Here is a 24,636-nt window from a genome sequence, read left to right as displayed (position 1 = left end):
TGTTATTTATAGAGGTTTTGTATTTGTATGTTGTATACCTAATTTATTCCATTACTTGACTATAACATTGTCTAGTTATATCACTTTGATAACTATTGCTCTGTATTATAGTTTGAGATCTGGTATTTTTAGGCCCCTTTTATTCTCATTTTTTTTTTTAATTTCCCATAAGATTCTCCACCTTTTGTTCCTCCAGGTGGGTTTTATTGTTAAATATTCTGAGGCCAGATCTGAACGCAGGAAGATAAATCTTCCTTATTCTAGCCTTGGCACTCTATCCACTATGCCACCCAGCAACCTCTTGACATAGTCTACCTTTAAGCAGTTCATTTTTCTCCAATTATTTAGGTCTTTTTTTCTGCTAAAAAAAATTTAAAAAAAAACCCTCAAACTGTAAGCAGTTAGATAACACAGTGGATAGAGAACCGACTCTGAAGGCAGGAGGACCTGAGTTCAAATCCAGCCTCATACTGAATATTACCTAGCCGTGTGATCTTAGGCAAGTCACCCCATTTGCTTCAGCAAAAAAAAATAAAAAAACAAAAAAACCCAACCTGTTTGGTAGTAGTATTCTTATAGTTCCTGTGTATCTTAGATGCTGTCAGATAGTTTGTATTTCTGTAATTATTTCTAAATGAAATTTTTCTTCCTACTTGGTTTTACTGGAAATAATCAGAAATGCTGAAGTTATTATTTCAATTAATTTCATTAACTCTTTAAGGTTCTCTAAATAGAACATTTTATCATTTACAAAAAGAAGTGTTTTTTTTTTCTCTTTGCCTATGCCTATTCCATCAATACCTTTCTCCTTTATTTTTATCAATATAGCTAGTATTTCTAGAACTATATAATCAAATAATACAAGCAATGATAAATATTCTTTTTTCCCCCCTGATTTTATTAGAAAGGCCTTTAGCATTTCTCTATTACATCTAATATTGATTCTTGTCAAAAGAATCTGATTGCTATTATCTTATGTAGCCTTCAACTTTGCTTAAGCTAATTGTCTGGGTATCAAGGTAAATAACCATATTATAAACAAATGAGAGTAGTTTTATCTCTTCTTTACCTATATTTATGTCTTTAATTTCTTTCTCTTCTGTTATTGCTATTGCTAACATTTTCAAAATTATATCTTTTTTGGGTTTTTTGGAGGTTTTTGTGAGACATTGAGGTTAAGAGATTTGCCCAGTCAAACAAGCTAGGAACTATCAAGTGTCTGAAGCTGGATTTCAACTCAGGTCCGCCTGACAGTGTCCTATTACTGTATCATCTAGCTGCCCAAGAACTATATCAAAGAATAGTGAAGGAAGCAGAAAGGGGAATCCTTGTTTTACCACCATTTTTATATAAAAAGGTCCTAGTGTATCACCCTTGCATATGATGCTTGCTTTTGGTTTTAGATGGATGTTTGTTTTTTGATACTGAAAAATGGTATCTCTATGCCTATATTTTGTAGGGTTTTTACCATAAAAGTGTCATATTTAGTGAAAACCTTTTCTGCATCAAGATAATCATGTGGAGGCAACTAGGTGGTACAATGGATAGAGCACCAGCCCTAAAGTCAGGAGGATTTGAGTTCAAATCTGGCCTCAGACAGTTAACACATCCTAGTTGTATGACCCTGGGCAAGTCACTTAGCCCCAATTGCCTCATTGAAGGAAAAAAAAAAACATAGGGTCTTTGACATTTTAGGTTTTAATATTATTATGTTGTTTTCCTCAGTATCTTTGCTGATTCCCTAGGATTTTGGTTTTGCATACCTGATATAAATCTCATTTGGTCATAATGAATAATTATTTGGAAATTCCCTGCAATTGGTTTGACAAGATTATGTTTAAAATTTTTGAGTCAATTTATAAGAATGCAAGCCATTCCCCAATTGATAAATGGTCAAAGAAATGAACAATTTTCAAACAAAAAAATTAAAACCATTTCTAGTCATATGTAAAAATGTTTTAAATCACTATTGATTAGAGAAATGCAAACTAAAAACTCTGAGGCACCATTTTGCACCTCTCAAGATTGGATAAGGTGACAGGAAAAAGTAATTCGGAGGGAGTGTGGGAAAACTGGGACACTATACACAGTTGGTAGATTCGTGAACAGAGCCAACCATTCTGGAGAGCAATTTGGAGTTATGCTCAAAAAGTTATCAAACTATGCATACCCTTTGATCCAGCAATGTTTCTCCTGGGTCTGTATCCTGTAGAGGGTCACAGTCAGTGGGGAAACTCTGGGTAAGGTATAACACCCTTTAGCCCAGAGGGAACCTGCTAACAATGTCTTGTTTGGCTCTCCAGCTCCCCTAAGAGCTCTCAGCCTTCCTGAGAGGTCAGAAGGTGATGACAACCTGTGTTGAGATTGAAGCAGAATGATACCAGGTAGAAGAGTGATACCAGGTGGCAAACTACATACAATAGCAAGGTCCCATGTATTCAGTGTTGTTGTTGTTGTTACATTATAAAAAGGGGAAAGGCCTTGAAATAAACGGACTCCATTTTTCCACTATCCTTGGGAGTCCCACCTCATTACTTCTCCACTAGGAAGGTATATTTTAATCATCCTGGTGTGGGGGCTCTAGAAAGCAATGGTATGTTTTGTCACCCCAACTTGGGGGCTCTAGAAAGCAGGACACAATAGTATCCCAAAGATTTCATTAAAAAAAAAAGGGAAAAGGACTCACATGTGCAAAAATGTTTGTAGCAGCCCTTTTTGTAGTGTAAGGAACTGGAAAGAGTGGATGCCCATCAGTTGGGGTATGACTAAATAAGTTATGGCATATGAATATAATGGAATATTATTGTTCTATATGAAATGATGAACAAACTGATTTCAGAAAAGCCTGGAAAGACCTACACGAACTGAAGCTGAGTGAAATAGAACTAAGAAAATATTGTATATAGTAACAACAGGATTATGTGATAATCAACTTTTTCAACACTGAAGTTATTCAAGTCAGTTCCAATAGATTTGTAATGGAAAGAGCCATCCACATTCAGAGAGGGAACTATGGAGACTGTGGATAAAAGCATAGTATTTTCCACCTTTGATATTACTATGTTTCCTTGGTTTTTTTTCTCTTTTGATGTGATTTTTCTTGTGCAACATGACAAATGCAGAAATGTGTTTAGAAGAATTGCATGTTTAACTTATATTAGATTGCTGCCTAGGAGAGGGGAAGGGAGGAAAGAAGGGAGAAAAAATTGGAACACAAGCTTTTGCAAGAGTGATTATTGAAAACTATCTTTGCATGTATTTTGAAAAATAAAAAGCTATTATTATCTTGAAAATGAAAATGAAAGCAAAAATAAAATTTGAATCAAATGTCTATTAATGACATTAGCCTAGGGGCAGCTAAGCTCAGTAGATAGAGCACCCTGAAGTCAGGAAGAACTGAGTTCAAATTTGGCCTCAGACACTTAACACTTCCTAGCTGTGTGATCCTGGGCAAGTCACTTAACCCTAATTGCCTCAGGAAAAAATTAGCCTACAATTTTCTTTTAGTATTTTAGCTTTCCTGTTTAGTTATCAAGACTATATTTGTCTCAAAAAAAGATTCTGGATTATGCCCAAAGAATTATAAAACTGTATATGCTCTTTGATCCAGCAGTGTTGAAGTGGAAATAAAGATACCATTAATGGTAAATAGATTTGAGAAAGCTTATTTGTAAAAGATTATAAAAATAGTATAATAAAAATTCAATTCATGAAGACTTGATATTTATTATAAGAACAGCACACAGGCTCAAACAAATCTGACTAGGCAAGACAAAATCATAAGGAGTGAGCAACTTGCTTTAGGGAAACATGACCTTTAAAGTCTCATGGGAGCAGAGGCAGATCTAGGAAGTAAGGGGAGGAAACAAGAAGAGATCAGGGAGGGATCAAGACAAAGCCAAGTGTGGCTGACCAGGTCCCAGAATTGTCTAAAGATATACTAATTAAGACAGTCTCAAAGAGGATGATCTGATTAAGGTTTCAGCCTGGCATGATAGAGATAAAGGAATATGAATGAGCTGATTAAGAGTTTCAGCCTCTCATCATTGATAATGGAAGCTTAATGATTAAGAATTTCAGCTTCACATCAGTGCCACTGCTGGGTCTGTATCTCAAAGAGAATATAAAAGAGAAAAGGACCCACATGTGCAAAAATGTTGGTAGCAACTCTGCAATGGCAGGGAATTGCTGAATGGCTGAATAAGTTATAGTATATGAATGTAATAGGATATTATGGTTCTAGAAGAAATGATGAGCAGGCTGATTTTAGAAAAGCCTGGAAAGACTTACATGAATTGATGCTGAATGAAGTGAACAGAACCAAAGTAACAGTAACAGCAAGATTATGTGATGATCAACAATGATAGATTTGGTTCTCAGCAATGCAGTGATCCAAGACAATTCCAACAGACTAGGAATGGAAAATGCTCTCTGCATCCAGAGAGAGATCCATGGAGACTGAATGTGGATCAAAGCTTAGTATTTTTATCTTTTTGTTTCTTTCTTGTGTTTTTCTTTTTGATTTTTCTTGCACAACACGACAATTTTGGAAATATATTTAAATGGATTATGTTTAATCTATATCAGATTTTCCTGCTCTCTTGGGGAAGGAGGTAAAGGAGGGAGAGAGAAAAATTTGGAACACAAAATTTTACAAAAATGCATGTTGAAAACTATCTTTACATGTATTTGGAAAAAATAAAATACTATTGAAAAAGAAAAAAGGATTTTGATAGGGTGTTTCCTTTCTCAATATTTAAGAATAGTTTCTGAAGTATGGGTACTATGCTGCTCTTTAAAAGTTTGCTCAAATTCCCCTGTGAATTCACCAAGACCACTTTTTTCCTTTAATATATGGCTAGATATAATTGGGTGAATAGACCCCAGCAAAAGGCCTTGTCCTTGTTAGCAACTCAGTATGTGGGGCCCAGAGAGGGATACTGACAATTACCTTGTCTCTAAGTGGGCCTTTATGGAACTTGTTACACTGACAAATTATCTTGTCATAAGTGAACCCTGGTTGAATATCTTGTATTGACAGGATTATCTTGAACTAACACCCAGAGTTACTGCAAACAGGAGGCCGAGATTTATAAATGTCAACCTGGAAGTTATTTTGTATAAACATTCCTAAATCACCAGTTGACTTTGATTTTTTCCTATAAAAGATCTTCTCCCCTTTCTGCTAGGTAATTTAACCTGACTTATGGCATCACAATGAAGCTTTTGCCCCTTGATTTGAAGATGACCTGAGCCTGCAATAGCAGGGAACTGAAGTTGAGTAGATATATGATTCTGGACAACTTCCCACTTTCATGATTTCTTGTACCCCATTTGATCTAGTCCTTTTCTGAGACTGCTGTAAGATTTCTATGTGATTGTCTGATAATTTGGGCATTTGATAATTTTTAAAAGATCTTTTCTTTTGTATTCTCAGTTTAATTTAGTTAGCATATTGCCATATTTAATGTTCTCGTTATTTTTACTTCTAATTTTGCTGTGATTTTAGCTTATTTGCTATATTATTGATTTGATTTTTTGCTCTCTTTAATCAAACTAGCTAAAGGCTTATTAATTTTGTTAGTCTTTTCAAAGAACCAGCTTTTGGTTGTATTTATCCTTTGAAGGTTTTGTTTCTCATTTATTCATTTGTTCTCCAATTTTGAACGCTCCCCTTCTGAATTACTTTAGGATTATTTGTTGGCTACTTTTTTTTTTTCAGCATTGACAATTGCAAAACTTTTTATTCCAATTTTTCCCCTCCTTCTCCCTCCCCCCTCCCCCAGATGGCAGGTAGATGTAGACCAATACATGTTAAATATGTTAAAATATGTTAAATACAATATATGCATACATATCCACAGTTATTTTGCTGCACAAGAAGAATTGGACTTTGAAATGAACAGGTACATTTAACCTGTGAAGGAAATCAAATATGCAGGCAGACAAAAATAGAGGGATTGGAAATGCTATGTAGTGGTTCACACTCATTTCCCAGAGTTCTTTCCCAGTGTAGCTGGTTCTATTCATTACTGCACTATTGGAACTGATTTGGTTCAGCTCATTGTTGAAGAGAGCCACATCTATCAGAATTGATCATCATATGGTATTGTTGTTGAAGTATATAATGATCTGGTCCTGCTCATTTCACTCAGCATCAGTTCATGTAAGTCTCTCCAGGCCTTTCTGAAATCATCCTGTTGGTAATTTCTTACAGAACAATAATATTCCGTAACATTCATATACCATAATTTATTCAGCCATTCTCCAATTGATGGGCATCCACTCAGTTTCCAGTTTCTGGCCACTACAAAGAGGGCTGCCACAAACATTCGTGCACATAGAGGTCCCTTTCCCTTCTTTATAATCTCTTTGGGATATAAGCCCAGTAGTAACACTGCTGGATCAAAGGGTATGCACAGTTTGATAACTTTTTGGGCTTAATTCCAAATTGCTCTCCAGAATGGTTGGATTCATTCACAACTCCACCAACAATGTATTAGTGTCCCAGTTTTCCCACATCCTCTCCAACATTCAGCATCATCTTTTCCTGTCATCCTAGCTAATCTGACAGGTGTGTAGTGGTATCTCAGAGTTGTCTTAATTTGCATTTCTCTGATTAATAATGACTTGGAGCATCTTTTCTTATGGCTAGAAACAGTTTCAATTTCTTCATCTGAAAATTTTTCCTATCCTTTGACCATTTATCAATTGGAGAATGGTTTGATTTTTTTGCGTCAATTCTCTCTATATTTTGGAAATGAGGCCTTTATCAGAACCTTTGACTATAAAAATGCTTTCCCAGTTTGTTACCCTTCTAATCTTGTCTGCCTTAGTTTTGTTTGTACAAAAGCTTTTCAATTTGATATAATCAGAATTTTCTATTTTGTGATCAGTAATGATCTCTAGTTCTTCTTTGGTCACAAATTTCTTCTTCCTCCACAGGTCTGAGAGGTAAACTATCCTACGTTCTTCTAACTTATTTATAATCTCATTCTTTATGCCTAGATCATGAACCCATTTCGACCTTATCTTGGTGTACAGTGTTAAGTGTGGGTCAATGCCTAGTTTCTGCAATACCAATTTCCAATTTTTTCAGCAGTTTTAGTCAGTGAATTCTTATCCCAAAAGCTGGGGTCTTTGGGTTTGTCAAACACTAGATTATTAAAGTTATTGACTATTTTGTCCTTTGAACCTAACCTATTCCACTGATCAACTAGTCTATTTCTTAGCCAATACCAAATGGTTTTGGTAACCACTGCTTTATAATATAATTTTAGATCTGGTATAGCTAGTTGGCTACTTTTTTTTTTTAAAGATGCATATTCAATTAATTAATCCTTTTTCAATTTTGCTAATGTATATTTGTATCAATATATTTTTCCATTGAGGGATTGCTTTACTGAATACTAAAAATTTTGCTATGTTTTTTCATCATTATCATTTTCTTTTTGGCTTCTGTTCTGACTCTTGGACTCTGATGGCTCTGGAGGAGAGAGTGAGGCTGATGACTTTATACAGTTCTGCCTCACTTAAATCCAATTCACTTGCAAGTCAAACCATCACCCTATTGATGTCCTTAGTCCTTTTCAAGAACAGAGACAAAAAATCCCCGAGTAGTACGAATTGCACCTTACTAAGATGCCCCCTAAGAATTCAACCAATTAATTCCAATTGGACAGTACTGCTACACCTTTCTTCCTTTTCCCTTCTGTCTATGTGGGAAATCATACCCTTTCATGTGGGCACTCAATCCAAAGAAATGTTATGATTCAAAGGAGACCCCCAAAGGTTGGGGTTGCAGATTGCTATTGTGAGGTGTTTCAAAAGAATTTGCAGGCCTGAACCCATCTCCAAGTCAAGGAATAAAATTTATTATTTAGCAGGCTGATTTCCAAAAGGATTTAGCAAAGAACCAGGAGCAAGAACATAAATCTATAGGAGAGAAATCGGGTGCTTCATGTCACTGAAATGCTAATTTTGTGGCTTAGAGATTAAATGCAGAATTGAAGAGTGATCTGATATGTATCTATTGAATTTTATGGTTTAGTCTGGTATACCTCTTATTATTGTCTCAGAAACTTTATTACTGACCAATAGAGTGTTATCTGAAAGTTAGCAACATTTGTGGGACTATACTATAGTATTTCTAAGGCCAAGAGACTTTAGGATCATTGGCAAACATTGTTAGAACAAAAGCATTCCTAAGATCAGGAGGCCTCAGGATTACTGTTATTTTCCTTAGAAACTACACTCCAGGAATATAAATTTTGATCATTTATATTTTATAAAGTACCTTGGAGTTTAAGGACTAGATGTTTTTTGTTTCCTTTTTTTCTTCCCAATTTATTAAAATTGGGACAACTATCTTGTTTAAACTATCTTCTAATTTTCATTTATAATTTTTTGGCAACATAGCTCTGAAAAACCAGGCTTTGTTTAAAACCCATTGTGACTCAATTGGAGCTCTCAACAATACCTTTAAACCCAAATCCCTCAGGTTTTCACCCTTGCTCACTGATTGGGTTTTGATGGTCAGAATGAATGTAAATGGCAATTGTTTCTGTTCCAGCCAGAAACTCAAGAGGGTCTTCTTCTCTCAGACTGATTCTTTTAAGAAAGCCAACTGGGTCATTTGGAGCTTCAATTTTTTTTTGTTTTTTGCTTGAGGCATTAGGGTTAAGTGACTGAGGCCACATTTGAACTCAGGTCCTCTTGACTTCAGAGCAGGTACTCTATCCACTGCACTAACTAGCTGCCCTGTGCTTCAATTATTCTCAACTTTAATTACTGAATGGGTTTTGCCTCAGAGACTCAAGAAACACCTTAGCTTAAAAAAAGGCCAAGGTCTCCCATTACATCAGGGGCCACTGTCAGACCTGTCTTGCCAGTGGACGCTGAGGAGTCTAAAGGAGAAAGTGAGGCTGATTGATGACTGCACAGTTTTGCCTCCTGTGGAGCCAATTCATTTGCAAGTTATGACATCTCCAAATGGTATCACTGGTCCTCTTTGAGAAAAGACATTTTATGTAACTATTGTTTCTAGTCTTTATCTTGTGTTTGCAGTCCTTGAACCAATTCTATTCTTATTGCATTATATTTTATAATAACTCACAATGACCCCTGACTCTTCCCTGTTCCTTCCAGCAGATTTCCTGGAATAAGAAATTTCTAAATATACTAAAGATAGAAAGGTATAGATTTCCACCTTCTATCTTTAGTATATTTAGAAATTTCTTATTGGTACTCTCACTTGTACTATTACTATCCTTGGCTGCTACATTTACTTTTGCATTTCTCTTGTTTGGGGATGCTCGAGAAGCAAATTTCTTCAATTCTGGTTTTCTTTGAATGTTTTCAAATGCCTCTTTATTGAGTATTTTTGTCATGTACGGTTAAGCTCACATTCACAGGCTAGGTTACTCTGGACTGCATCCTCACTCTTGCTCTTCAGATATTTATTTCATTCCTGTCATTTCCTTTCAAACATACCTCATTTTGGAACTTCCAGGTTTAATACTTGGTGTCATTTTTGAGGTATTACTTTCAATTCACATACCCCTATACCATTTCTTGAACCTGTTATCCTGTCTCCATTTCTATTGTCACTACTCTAGTTCTTTTCATAACCCATTCTATATTTCCAGTCTTATTATTCTCCTCCATGCACACTCTGGATCACTTGCCTTACTGCTCCCCACAAATGTTTCATCCATCTCTGTGCCTTTACATTGGCTTTCACCATGCATGGACTGCTTTCCCTCAGAATCCTTAGCTTTCCTTTAAGATAACTCAAACTGGAAAATCCTTGTCTGTTCTGCCAAGTGGCAGTTACAGTTTAAATGGGACACTGGATAGAGTGCTGGGCCTAGAGTCAGGAAGACCCCAGTTCAAATATGGCCTTACACATTAGCTACATAACTGGGGGCAAGCCACTTTGCTTCCATTTCATCCACTGTAAAATGGGGATAACAATAGCATCTATTCTCAATTATTGTGGAGATCAAATGCGTTAATTTTGCAAAAGCACTTGGCACAGTGCCTGGCACATAGTAGATGCTTAATTAAGCTTCCTTCCATCTTTTCCCCATTAGAATGCAAGGTCCTTGATAGCAAATTTTTTTTAATTGTCCTTTTGTGTTGCTAACATCTTAGACATTGCCTGGCATTTAATAAAGCTTAATAGATCTTTGTTGATTACAAAAACTTCATCAAGAAGTCTATTTATTTAGAATGATAAAATACAAGATCAAATGCCCCATGAAATAGTATATATATGTCCAATGATTAAGGAATGACTAAAAAAAATTGTTTAGTAGTCCACAAAAAATAATTCTTAGACCACAAAAAATGACAAATATGTAGAATTCAAAGAAATTGACAAAACCAATATGAATAAGAGTAAATGGAACTAGGAAACGAATCAAATGCACAATAATGTAAACAAAATACTAAAACTAAATGTCATGTTATTATAACCAATCTTTACACCAGTTGAAATATATTTTACTCTTCTTCCTCCATACTATTTAACTTGATCTCTTTAGTTTTAATAGTTTATCTTTGTCATATTGCTTCTGACCTTTTACACTGTCCTCGGTGCAGGACACCTTTCAACACTAGCTTGCTGTTAAGTCTCTGCCACATCACAGGCTACACCAGGGCATCATCTACTCAGCTACTAGTAATCTTCTCAAAGCAAAGATTTATATCACCACCATTACAAATTCTAGTGACTATCATCTCCAAATCAAACAGAAAATTGTTTGGTTTTAAAGTTCCTTTGTAATTAGTTGTCCTACCTTTCCAATGTTCTTACACCTTACACGCTTCCCATCTTCCCATACACCCCCTTCCCCACCAAGAACTGCCTTCAGAGAAAAGGACTGATGTCTGAATAAAGACTGGAGCATATTTTTCACACTTTTTTTTGTCATCTTGCACAAAATGATGGAAATGTTTTACATGATTGCACATGTATAACCTATTGACTCGCAGAAGGAGCAAAGGAGAAAGAGATAGGATTTGGAACTCAAAACTTAATGCCAATTGCTAGCAGTATCTCCTCTGCTTTTTAACTATTCACTCCCAGAGAGGGCTATATCCAACTGAGAATCATTTTATATTTTTCTTATGGCTAAAGATTTCACTAACAAATAGAAGGCTAATGGTGATAAATGTAATAAACCTTTCTACTTAGTTAGGCAGATACTTATAAAACAGTTGCTAGAGCTATTCTCTGAATCTTTTCCAACATGGTAGAACCTACCAAAGCTTATGTTCTTTTGGAATAGCCTTCAAGAACCTAGAGTCAAGACCTTGAAGAGGTATCAGAGTAGATCATAATTATGCACTTAGTTGTTTAAATATTTGGTCTTTTCCCAAAGCCCAAGTGAAAATAATAGTATAAATCTGTATAAGGACAAAGGAAAAATGTAAATAAAATTTAATCAATAGCCCAAAAGGATTGGCGATTTAAAAACAAGATTTTAAAAAGGAAAAAAGACCATAGAAATTATTAATAGTCCAACACCTTTATTTTTCAGAATATGGAACTAAGATCCAGAGAACTGAAACAATCTTAAGCTCTATTAGAGTTTGTCACCCAACCCCAGTACTACTATAAACCACCATCCAGAAAGACTAATCAAATGACTATATAATATTCTTACCTAAATACTTACAAATGAACATTGAAGATTTACTTGTGTCCCTTTTTATTAAGTTCATTTCAAATTCTACCTTTCATTTCATAAACTTTGTTACATTTTCCTCTTATGGAAAGAGTACGGGATTTGTTGTTATAAGGAGGCCTAGGTTTCAAGTACTTTCTAGAACACACAAATGATGAATTCAAACCCATTTGGAAAATAAATGAGCAGCAACTTCAACAACACAGTACAAACTGACATATAAGGCACGTTAGAATCTAATGCATTGTAAATTTGAAAAATTGCTTCTTCACATGATCTACTTTTGGTTATTGTATACATGTGATCTCAAGGGAGGATTTGCTAAAATCCTATTCTTGCCTAATCAGAATTACCTGGCTAAATTTTGTTAAACCAGAGATGTAACATGTTGAATTTATTCCTTACATTAACTTTTCAAAACCTGTTTTAAACTTGTTTACTTTCGTTCCAAAAAAGCATGGTCCATACATATTTTCAGTATTCCAATATCTAAATTCTATAACTTTCTAGTTATTTCAACACTCTACTAATTAAATCAACCTGTATTACTGAGTCCCCATCACATCTATAGTACAATGGAGTACTCAATTACTGAATGTTTCCTTAAACATTATATATATGTATGTATGTATGTTTTGGAATGATGAATCACAAATTTACTAAAGTACATTTATTAGTTGTTAAATTTGTATAGATCTGATCACCTCAGGCAGAAATTCTTAACCTGGAATGTATGTTCTTGTTTTAATGAAAAAATCAGGAGTAGCTAGATGGTGCAGTGTATAGATCACTGGGCCTTTAGTTAGGAGGATCTGCGTTCAAATCCACCCTCAGACACGTAACACTTCCTAGCTGTGGGCAAGTCGCTCAACCCCAACTACCTCAACAAAGAAAACCAAAAATTTTTTAACTTAACATAATTCTCTTGTGTATTATATTTTGTGTATCTAAAAACACTGATCCAAGGAGTACAAAGTTTTACCAGATTGCTGGAAGAATAAGAGAAGTAGCACCATAAGAGTTTTGCAAACTGGCAACATCTAATTAATGGTCCTAACTTTGGTAGAAATATAATGTAATTTTGGGAGATTAGTAGGGAATTAACAACTTTTTCAAACTGTGAACAGAGATTTCCTTGAATTTAGCAGTCAAATCCTTAAAGCAAAAGCATATGTAATCTTTTAAGCAAAGGAATATTTAATGGGGATATTGTCATAAAGAATTTTATTTGGATAAATAATCCCTTAGTAGCAAGAAGTTACTCAGCTTTCAAATAAAAATTAAAAGCACTAAAGAAAGGTTGTTTGCAACTAAAAGTGAATACAGAAAAGAAGCTTCTTATTGCATTCAGTCATTTTTATTTAAATATATGGTACTGCAGTAGAAATGCAGAAATAACCAGAAGCAATGCAAATTGTCAGTGATCAAAAAATGATGTAAAATGTAGGAGGCAGCATTATCCCCTGTATACTTCCCAGTAATTTCCAAACAATACATACCTTTTGTTTTAAAGAATTATTGATTTAAAAAAATTCATTCGTAGAAACTACCTCAAAATGACAGTAACAAATTCCAGCCATGGTCATTTGATCAGCTTTAAAAAAAAAAAAAAAAAAAAAAAAAAAAAAAAGACAAGACAGAAAGAGTCCAAAGTTTGGTTCCATCAAAATTGATAGAACATGGCTAATTTGCAGCATGAATAAGAAACAAATGTATTTTCTTATGCCCCATTTCATGTATGCAAAACACACTGGGCCAGTTCTTTGAAACTACAAACTGGAAGAAGGATATACTGTGTTGATTTTAAGTTATAGATCTTTTTTCCCCACCTTCTTCAACTAAATCAGCATTTTAAGGTAAAAAGTCTTGAACACTTTTGAATGTATGTATATACAAACACAAATGTATATACATGTTATTTTAAAATCTAGAAGCTGTTTTTAAATTTCTTCAGAGATGAGTTGTAAATATGTTTTGAAGAACTTATGAATTACTTTTTTAGAATGTTCCTCCCATTTATATGACGACGTGTTAGCTGCTTCCTTACATATATCTGCATAAGCTTGAGATAGAAATATGGTCAATAGAATGAGACACCACAATGAAGGCTTCATGAATAATTTATTCCATTTGAAGTTTTTTTTCTTTTTCTTTTTTTTTTTTTTTTAAAAAGTATAAACCTTTTTTCATTTCCTCAATCACAATTTGTACAACTCAGTGTTTATGGCATTCGGCAGCAATAGTGTTTGTTCCTTATTCTTTTTATCATGTTAAAAAAAACACAATTGGACCATATTAAATGTCATTGCTAAATAAGAACTTAAAAACTCCCCTTATTAAAGTGACCCAGCTGTTTTGAGAGGGTTTATGATGCTGCTGACATGTCCAGTAATGATGTCACAATCTGCAATTTAAACCCATAACTTTTAAGGTCCGCAAATCCAGTTTACCTTGAAATCTAAAGCTATTTTAAAACTTCATGAAAAAGTCAACATGAGGAGTATCTTAGGTCCCAAATCCAGTTTTGCTAGTTAATACTCCACTGAAAGAGAAAACACATAAATAAAAATCTGAACCACAGTTCTGGGTTCACAAAAAAACCAAAAGGCAAATCCAGCTGATATACTTTGTGTCTTGGCAAACAAAAGTCAAGAACATTTTTACTTAATTTAGACAAACTAAATTCTTTAGAGGAAACCCAGACCAAAGCATTACTTCTGTGTAACATTAAATGTATTAGACTGATATGCGATGCCATAGGTGGTTGTGTAGCAAATTATATGATGCAACAGCATTTAAAAACTTCCTTTTAATCTATTCAATTTGAACATTTTAAATAATGCGACATAGTATTTTGATATTACAGTATTAACATAGTGCTTGATTAAAGATCTGCAAATCTTTGTAGTAACACATTAAGTTAAAAAATTACCTCAGAAGGTAAATATGAAGACGAAAGGAGAATATTTTAATACAGTAATCTGTGCCATACTGACAATTGAGTACGAATACAGCTGAGGATACTTGACTAAGTAGTAAGAGCTTAATTTTAGTGGTTTCAGAAAAGTTTAGAAAGATTTAAAAATTACAGCTACTTTAAAATTTAAGGATTACACATAAGTACACTTGGTGGCCATCTGGCCAAACAATAAGGTGTACAGAAATTTATTCATACAGTGTTAATTCACAGTCCTGATAACTGAATGGCTTGCATAAGAAAAGTATGGCTAGATGTTTCTGACTGGCTGGAAGCAGACATGATGTAATTATCACTTCAAATCCCCAAATACTGAACTTCCACCATGCTTCCTAATGGACAACTGCACAGAACACAGATATGAGCACTGTAATGAACAAGGATTCAAGTTGTTGATGATCCATTAGTACAAACTGTTAATATTTAGCTTGCACATTTAAAAAACTGCTCTTACCCATCTGTGACAGTTTTGTAGATAAGTCAGTATAATAAATTAGTCATTACCACCCTAGGGGTAGAATGTTAATCACTATTGAGAAAACTGATTCAACAGGTAAGAAATATTTTATTTAAAAGTAAGCCAAATAGGTTAACTTTAGCATGCTTCTTGCCGCTGCTGGTTTGAATGTGTCCATTGCCTGCAATGGATATCATGTCATGCAGATCCATCATCCTGCATAAAAGTCTTAAATTCTTTTTTTTCTGTAGTGGGTCTCCTGACCTTTCCTAATGGCTATTAGATAATTTTCACTTTGACTTTCAGTTGACATGTGGGGGGAAAGGGAGAGCATTGGGAAGGAAAGAGGTAAAGAGAAGAAATCCTATTAGCAAATCCTATGTTTGAGGAATATTTAGCCCACATAAATTGAACTATATATTATGCTCCTGGATGTCTGGATCTAGGAACCTGGTTCCTTCTTATGGCTACAAGTAGAAAAATCACTGTCAAGAGTTTAAAATTTTACTTCTACCTGGTTTCAAGCTGGAGGTGTATTCACTTCAAGCTAATAAATTTCAACAATGGAAATAAAGACAGTCATTGCTGAGTTTCAAATATAAAAAAAGGGGTACTTTTGGAAACTCCAAATTAGCCTCTTTTCCCTCAGATCCCAGCCAAGTTTTTAAAAAGCTATAGAACAAAACATACCAACTGACTCTGTATTGTTAGCATAATTTAAAAATCAATGCAGAGATGTGATCTTTATACTTCAATATCAAAATAAGCTGACCGTCTGGATTGCACTATTATTTTGAAGAAATGACTGAAAACCTTTGTCATCAATGGAACATTTTCTTTGTACAAAAACAAGGGTTGCTAATATTTTTATATACACAATTCAAAGAAGTTAGGTTGTTCATATGAAAGTGATAATTCAGATAGTTATTTTATATTTATGAAACAGGGGTTTCAGGGGGAAAAAAAAAACAAAATTGGAGTTTTGTAAATACAAGTGATTTTTGTCCTTGTAGAGGATTAGTGAGTGCACTAACAGAAGTTTTACCAGACTGCTTCCGAGAAATAGGTAGACTAGGCGGCATTTTACAGAATCAAGTCAGTCCTACCTCCAATGAGGAGGCTAATGGGCTCTCATGTGAACAGCACTGTAGAAGGGATTTTTCAAGGGAGTAGAAGCTGCATAACTGCAGCCATCATCTTGGCATGTGCAAAAAAGGGGATGGGGGAACGTGATGAAGGAAGGGGTGAATTAAAGTCCCTCAAATTCAAGTCCCTTCTTTAGGGAGGTGAGAACCTCCTTGGCATGCACCTTATCTGAGCTGTGTGATGAAAAAGTATGGACTCTAGTGTTTGGGACTGCCACCTCCAAACCAAGGAAATTAAATAAATAAAAAAGGCAAAGGGAATCAGGTCTAAGAAGTTTAGAAAATGGTTATTTCACTAGTGGAATAGAGTCTGAATACCAGAATTCACTGAGAATCTATTTACACCACAGTTTGCTTGCACTCACCCCCCCCACCCCCATCCACACACCCACACACCCACGCATACCTGATCTTAAAAAAAAAAAAAAAAAAAAAATCAAGAGTGACTGCTTTTAAAAACATTTGTAAAATGGTTAGAGCTGGGCTAAATTTCAACCTTGTAGTAAAGATCCTAGAGATAATATAGAATATCAGCATGCCTAGATCTTGGCATTGAAACTAAGAATCTTTTGCGCATGATGTTAAAAATTATAAATTAACATCAGGATAACAGTATCTGATAGCAAATATTTCATAAACACTAACCTTCTATTAATGGAAAAGGCTTGAAATATTAGTCATAGCCCTAAACCATAATACAAAATCTAACTGAAGAATTAATTTTATTCTCACTACAAGTTAAACCACCTAACAATATCACTTGTATATTGCCATCATGTTACTCTGTAAAGGTGTGATATATAAAATGCTGTAAGACCCGGTACCTTTTCAATTTATAAACACAGTGAACTTCATTACTGTACATGTACTCTGCAACTACAGCTTAGCTGTAAATCCTCCACACACAATGGCATGGACATTAACCCCCCTCTATCCCCATTAAACTGTACATCAAGACAATACAAATTTACTGTCCCACCCACCCCCTTACAAAAAAATAATACTCTAAAAGCAACCCTACTGCAACTTTTAATTAAGACGATTACATATATTTTAGACCAATTGCTTTAAAGCAAGAAGGCAGTATAAACCTTCTAGGAAAATTTTTATAAAAGAGGTTAAGAAATATAAGACAATTTATACATTTAAAAACTTACAATAAATAAGATGCAGGCATTTTTGAATACTAGGTACTATAATCCAATACAAGAACATCTTGATGTTCTGAAGCCATATGCTGAACTCATTGTTCCTTGTGTCTCTTCTCCATGCTTTTAATATTCATTTAACATGACTGGGCACTATGGCTCATTACTTTCACAAATACTGTGACTGGAAAAAAAAAGGTTAATTTTTGCTACTAAAATGTTATAATACATTTTGTATGATCAATCATCATAATCCTAAAGAGTTCGGTATATGATCAGTGAAAAACAGCAGGGTTACAGCCCCCTCCCCCCGGGTCAAAACAATATTTGTTGAAGTAAGAAGAATGATACCCCATCACAAATGACTTGCACTGAGAAGATTATAACTTAGTCCTGCAATGAAATAAAATCCCTTTTTCCTTGTTCTTTTCTTGCACAGTTCAGAAGATCACAGCATATTCATGATAAAGTTATATAACTGATTCAGCACCACAAAATGAATTGGGAGACATGACCGTCTGTCCTGGATTGCAGGGTCACAGGTAAGCCAGGAGAGTGCATTGTACTGTTCCAAAACAAACCTGAAAAAGCAAAAACTTCATGAGTCATATTTTATGTAGAAATGTAATAGAATCATTGTATACTTAATACCATATATTTCATCTTCTTTTACAAAAATTAAATGCATAAAGTCCCTAGGGAAAAACTGAATTTTTACCTTAATGGTAAAAAAGGTAATACCTGAGGACATCTGAAGTCTGATTTGAGTCAAGTGGGTGGGAGTGTTTACTGTGAAGCAGCTCATCTGATTGCACTGAAGGCACATGGAGGTGCAAAGAGGCCTAGGAAAGAAAATGAAACAATACTTCCTTGAAGAAAATTAGTTTTGTGTTTATTCTTCTGTTATTGAACTGGACTATTATAACGAGAATGGTTTCATTATATGCAATTAAATGGAATAATTATAAAAAAATCTTTGGTTTCCTTATGTGGCAAGATAACAAAATTCTGAGATGTCACAGTGTCTTTGCTTCTTTTGTTTTTCCAATCATAAGGCAACCAGTCTGAACAAAGCTTTCTATAATTTTATAATAATCAACTTGCCTCTATCTTTAGCTTCAAAATATACTGTAATGATCACTAGAGATCAAATCTCAAGAGCAATGTTTTTAATCTTCCCACTTTTGTTTAAGTCAATAATGCAATATTACATAGATTTCTTTCTTGCCCAGGGCCCTGAATCTGGATGGGGATGGAAAGAAAGGGCACAACCTAAAAAAATTAATACAGAAACTAAAATTTTAATTTACTTGATTATTCAGGACCAAGAATGCTGATACTGTCACTAAAAAAGGATTTCTAGGAGAATAGGAAATATGCCTCTCCTACCCCTAGATTTATAGTACTAACAAATGATTTTCAGTATAAACAAATTTCAGCATATCAAAAGAATCTGAATAGTTTCTTGGTGATTGTTACTTTGCATTCTAGAGATCAAATACACTAACTCAAGGATTCTTAACCTTTTGTGTGTGTGTCATGGACCCCTCTGGTGAAGCCTTCTCGGTATAATGTTTTTAAGTGCATAAAATCAAACATAAAGGGTTACAATGGAGACTAACTGTATTGTACTACAGTTATTATATTTCTTAAAAGCCTGGTACTAGATGTAACAACAACTAATTAATTTGGAAGCAGGAGATGGGAGAGAAACAATTCGTAATGAAACCAAATACTACTTAGATAGGAACTTTTAAAGTATGACAAACTCATTAGCAGAGTCAATTAGCATTGATTTTCAGAACATCAGACTTTCATGACCTTTTAAGCAAGCATGAAAATAAAAAGTCTGACATCTCATTTTGATATTTTCACACAGTTTACTATTGCACAAAGTTTAATAGCAACTGTTGTTTGTTCTTTTTAAAAAGCATGCTAATAAAATAATGTTGAAGCTGTCAGAAGCTTTGTGGGAAAATGATATAGTCATCACTTTGTAAAGTGATATAGCACTATTCAGGAGAAAGAACCCTCCACTGGCAGTGAAGACAAATGGGACTCTGATTCAGGATTCAGGACAGTTTGAACTTTAGTTTTCTCATCTGACAAAGAAGACAGGACTAGATGGTTTCTACGGTTCTTTCTTGCTTCAGAATCTCATGATTACAATGTTTATGTTTGGAAAGTCAAATAAGACAGCTGGTGATAAAGTGGATAAAATGCTAAGCTCAGATGTTTACTAACAGGACAGCCCTGAGTAAGGCATGTCACCTCAGTTTGCCTCAACTGTAAAATAAGAACAATAAAAATGTGTGTCTACCTCCCAGGGTTGTTGTGAGAATAAGGTCATTATAAAGGATTTAGTACATAGTAAGCGCTATATAAATGTCACCTATTATTAAAACAGCATCAATATCAACAGCCATTTTAATATTTAGGAACAATTAAACAAAACACTAAAAAAACAAGCTATTCTTACATCTTTTTTTTCCCATTTAAAGACTCATAGTGTGCCATGGAAGGACTTGCTTTGTGGTTAGCCAAGCTTTCCTTTGGATGGCTGTGCACGTTGTAGCACCAATATTACTGTAGGCATGGTTTGCAAAATGTTTTATTAGAAGAGGGATTCTGTTCAGATGATTCTAACAGATTTTGTAACCTTAATGTCATAAGCCACGAGACAACAATAATTTGGAAAAAAAAAATCTGTAAATCTCTACCATGTGTTAGAAGATTCCAGATATCCAGAAGATTCCAGGAAGCAGATGGGAGAGGGAAAGAGTATTCAAAAAAAAAAAAAAAAAAAAAAGCAGAATGGAATTGAGAGGGGATACCAGACCAAGGGCTAGGGCTAGGGTTTAAACAGAATCCTTGTGGGGCTGAGAAAAAAATAAGAGTAGTCTTTGTCTTTTCCACTAGATTACAAGTTTCCCAGTCTCAAAAACCCTTAGTTGATGCCTTATTGTATGAGGCATAAGATATGAATAGAAATATTTGGTAATATAAAATACAAAATCCTCAGTCTGGCCAAAAACAAAAAAACAAAACTCATGATACATTTAAACATTTTTAGAAATTCTACTTTAAAAATCTTTATGACTGGGTATAGTAATCCCTAATAACGAGGAATCTGAAGATTGATTATTTGAGCACAAAGGTATAGTGAGCTTTTTGATAAGGTGGTCTGCACTGCATCAGGGCACCAATAACCCCCAGGACCCAGCATCAAAAAAATAAACAAATGATTTTTAAATTTTATGTTGCAAAATCCCCACCCAGGAGTGTGCTAGTTTAACTGGCTTCTCATTCCTAAAACATATGTAGGACATGCTTTTAAATTTAATCTGCATTATTATTTTTTGCAATATTAGAACTATAAATGCTCGTAATGAAAATTTAACCATCAGCTGCCAGCACACTTATGCCTCTAGGTCCTCAAATTGCCAATTAGCATTCCACAAAAGGCATAGAAATAGTAATACCTTAAGAAAGAGGGGACACTGATGTTGTGCTTGAGGACATGCTGACCAAAACCAGTCAGGTAAGGGACCCGCTTTGGCAGTTGATACAAAGTAACCAAGGGCCAACGGTTGCTGAAGAATATTTGTTACTTCATCATGAGATTCTGTTGAAAGCAGCCGATCTGTACCTTGACCCTTGGGAATGAACAAGAGAGAAAAAACTGAATTTTTCTGAAAATAACAAAGACATCCACACAAAAACAATGATTTATAATATTTGGTGTAGCTATCTGCATTGCATTTTGGGACTCTGTATTGAACATAATGATATAAAAACACTCCTCACCATAAACCTCAACCCTTTTAAAATATTTTCCTGTTGATGTCATATAGTTGAGAATATTAGATTAAAACAACCTCTGAGGAATCAAAGTACCAAAAAGCAATGAAGAATTGTATGGCAGCATAAAAAAGTTACATAGTATTTTACTTATGGCATGGCATAAAAGAAACAGCACAAAGAATAATCATTAAGGAAACATACAAATGAAAAAGAAGGTAGAATATCTTGTATGTGTGGCAAAAATGATGGATAACATGTTCTGAGAGATGCAGAATATAAAAAGACTCGTGCTTCTAAGCATTTTGGGTATAATTCTTTATGCACAGTCTATGGGAAAATATAGTCAAGAATCAAGAGAGGATGTAATAGTATTCATGAAATGACCTATTAGCATTTTTGGTCAATTTTTGGAAAATCTTTGGTGTGATTATTAAAGACAAATTTTCACATATGGTTCATGTGAATTTTTCTTTTCAAATCTAAGCTCTGTCCTTCATTTTAAAGTCTCAGTAATAGGTAATAAAGGGAATTTGAAGACTACTAAAAGATATTTAAGAAAGCTATATGCAATAGTATTAACATTAAAATAATCATTATTTTTCCTTTATTTAAAAACCAGCATTTTACAATTCCAATGATCTTGTGAAGAGTTATCTATACCCAAAGAGAACTGTGGGAATTGAGAATCACAATATAGCATTTTCACTCTTTTGCTATTTGCTTGCATCTTATTTTCTTTCTCTTTTTTTCCTTTTTGATTGTATTTTTCTGTACAGCAAGATAACTATATAAGTATGTATGCAAATATTTAACATATTTCTACCATGTTTAACTTATATTGGATTACTTGCTATCTAGGGAAGGGGGTGGAGGGAAACCAGGAAAAACTGGAACACAAGTTTTTGTAAAGGATTAATGTTGAAAATTATCCATGCATGTTTTAAAAATTAAAAAGCTTCAATTAAAAAAAAAACTGCCATTTAAAAAATACAACTCAGCTATTTGCAGAAGTTATTAAGTTGCTTCATAATGAGACTTACTAGATACTCTTCATGGCACTATTGTTTTCCTTGTCAAAACCCTGCCTAGAGCAGTTTGAAATTAGAAATTCAAAGTTTTTGTAGTCCTAGAGATCAGAAGGGCCAATGGTAATATAGGAGAGAAATTGTAAATAAAGGTTTGTAGCTTTTTTTCAGTGCTCTGTCAAAAAACCAAATAAAACAGACAATAGAGGCCTCATCATGTCTTCTAGGATTCATTCCATGATGTATAATTTGAAGTAATAAGAGTAAGGGATAAGTGCTGAAAAATAATTACTGTCCATGTCTAGGAGACAGAGTATATTTATCTATGTTATGCATAAGAATATGTATATAATATATACATAAAGTTCTATGGGTTCTATTGATTGAATGAATAAAGAATATGTTCATAGATGACCAATTTATCTTTATTACATCTTAATTACCTTGCCAGCATCACCTCCATGAGGATAATGAGATCCTGGAGAATGTACAGGGGACCCAGTTGGAGATGCAGGAAGTATATTAATGATGTCAGGGTCAAGATCATCTCCTGTGTCTAACAGATCAAAAATACCTATTCCATCTGCTCCATCTGTATAATTAAAAAAAAAAAAATGGGGGTGGGAAGTGGGGTGGGGAGAAGAGAAGAGAGAAATCAAAAAATATTTTCTAAATTCCACACACTTTTTTCTTTTTGAGAAATATCTAGAAAATTTATGACAAGTTCACTAAAATGGATTTTCAGATACACAGAAATAAGCAGATATGAACACATACCCTATTTCCCCAGCTAGCATAGTCGCTTGAATATTGACCTTGAAGTCAAGAAGGCCTAATCTCAAATCCTGCCTCAGATATCTCCTGGTTATTTTATCCTGGGAAAGACATTTACTCTCTTTCTCAAGTTTTTCCATTTCTGGAAAATGGGGACAAAAATAATATCCACTTCACTAGGTTTTTGGGAGGATCAAATGAAATAATATATGTAAAAAACATGTATAAATCTTAAGCTTTATATAAATATTGGCTATTATTATAACATAGCTATATATGAAACAATTTTTAAAAAAAATCTTTAATATAAAATTAAATATTCAAAAAATATAAAATCATAAAATACTAAGAGAATATTTATACCAAGTGGTTTGAGAAGTCATTTGGAATTGTGCAAGAGATAGCATTAACACTGAAATTTCATGTTGTTTTTGGAGAAAATCGTATGGGGATACAGTTATTACTTAAAGTTATCTATTCTAGCATGGGAGAATCTCTATATGAGAGAATACAAAATAAAATTTAAAATTTGTTCCTTTATTAATCTATGTATAAGCTTGCACAAACTTACCATTGTTTGTATTGAAAGCCAAGTCCAAATTCTCAGTGGTGTAAGTAGCTGAAGCTACTTGCACAGAAGCGGAAGTAGGGAATACAAGTATATGAGTGCATGATGTATCCTGTGGGGTATTAAGCTGAGATGTCTGCATATTTAGAGTAGTACTTCGTCCAAATACAGACCCTGTTGACACAGAATCTGAAAGAGAATCAGAAAATTTCTCTTTAGCAAAAAGCATGATAAGAGTCTCATGGTGGATCCAACCATTCTGGAGAGCAATTCGGAAATATGCCCAAAGAGTTATTAAATTGTGCATATCCTTTGATCCAGCAATGTCTCTTCTGGAGATTTAAAAAAAAAAAAAAAAAAAAAAAAAGGGTAAAGAACCCACACATGTAAAAATGTTTATAGCAGTCTTTTCTATATTGGCAAGGAACTGGAAACCGAGCTGGCGCTCATCAGTTGGAGAATGGCTGAATAAGTTATGTTATATGAATATAATGAGGTATTATTTTTCTGTAAGAAATGAATAGGCTGACTTCGGAAAAGCCTAGACTTACATGAACTGATGGTAAATAAAGTGAGTAGAACCAAGGGAACATTATATATAGCAACAAGATTATGTGATAATCAACGGTGAAGGACTTGACTCTTTTCAACAATGAGGTGATTCAAGGTAATTCCAATAGACTTGTGATAGAAAGAGCTATCCACATTCAGAGAGAACTATTTAGACTGAATGTGGATCAAAGCATATTAATTTTCACCTTTTTTTGCTGTTATTTGTTTGTTGGTTTTTATCTGATTTTTCTTTTTTTTTTATTTAATAGCCTTTTATTTACAGATTATATGCATGGGTAACTTTACAGTGTTAACAATTGTCAAATCTCTTGTTCCAATTTTTCACCTCTTACCCCCCACCCCCTCCCCTAGATGGCAGGATGACCAGTAGATGTTAAATACATTAAAATATAAATTATTATCTGATTTTTCTTGCACAGCATGACAAATGTGGAAATATGTTTAGAAGAACTATACATGTTTAATCTTTATT

General features: G+C 34.1%; 1 protein-coding gene across 1 annotated transcript in view; it reads right to left on the bottom strand.

Annotated features, from left to right (window-relative positions):
• Positions 1-15,650: 15,650 nt before the first annotated feature.
• MED13 (mediator complex subunit 13) overlaps positions 15,651-24,636 on the bottom strand; it is a 91,632-nt gene continuing 82,646 nt past the window's right edge. Inside the window, exons 26-30 of the mRNA XM_031966518.1 lie at positions 23,595-23,780; positions 22,693-22,841; positions 20,903-21,076; positions 18,162-18,262; positions 15,651-18,001 (exon numbers count right to left, since the gene is read on the bottom strand). Of these exons, the coding sequence (XP_031822378.1) occupies positions 17,869-18,001; positions 18,162-18,262; positions 20,903-21,076; positions 22,693-22,841; positions 23,595-23,780 (743 nt within the window). The 3' untranslated portion in view covers positions 15,651-17,868. The remainder of the gene's footprint in view (positions 18,002-18,161; positions 18,263-20,902; positions 21,077-22,692; positions 22,842-23,594; positions 23,781-24,636) is intronic.

This window comes from Sarcophilus harrisii, chromosome 4 (assembly GCF_902635505.1).
Source record: "Sarcophilus harrisii chromosome 4, mSarHar1.11, whole genome shotgun sequence".
Classification (NCBI taxonomy): domain Eukaryota; kingdom Metazoa; phylum Chordata; class Mammalia; order Dasyuromorphia; family Dasyuridae; genus Sarcophilus; species Sarcophilus harrisii.
The sequence above is the reverse complement of the archived record's forward strand: the minus strand, read 5'-3'. Positions and strand labels throughout refer to the sequence as shown.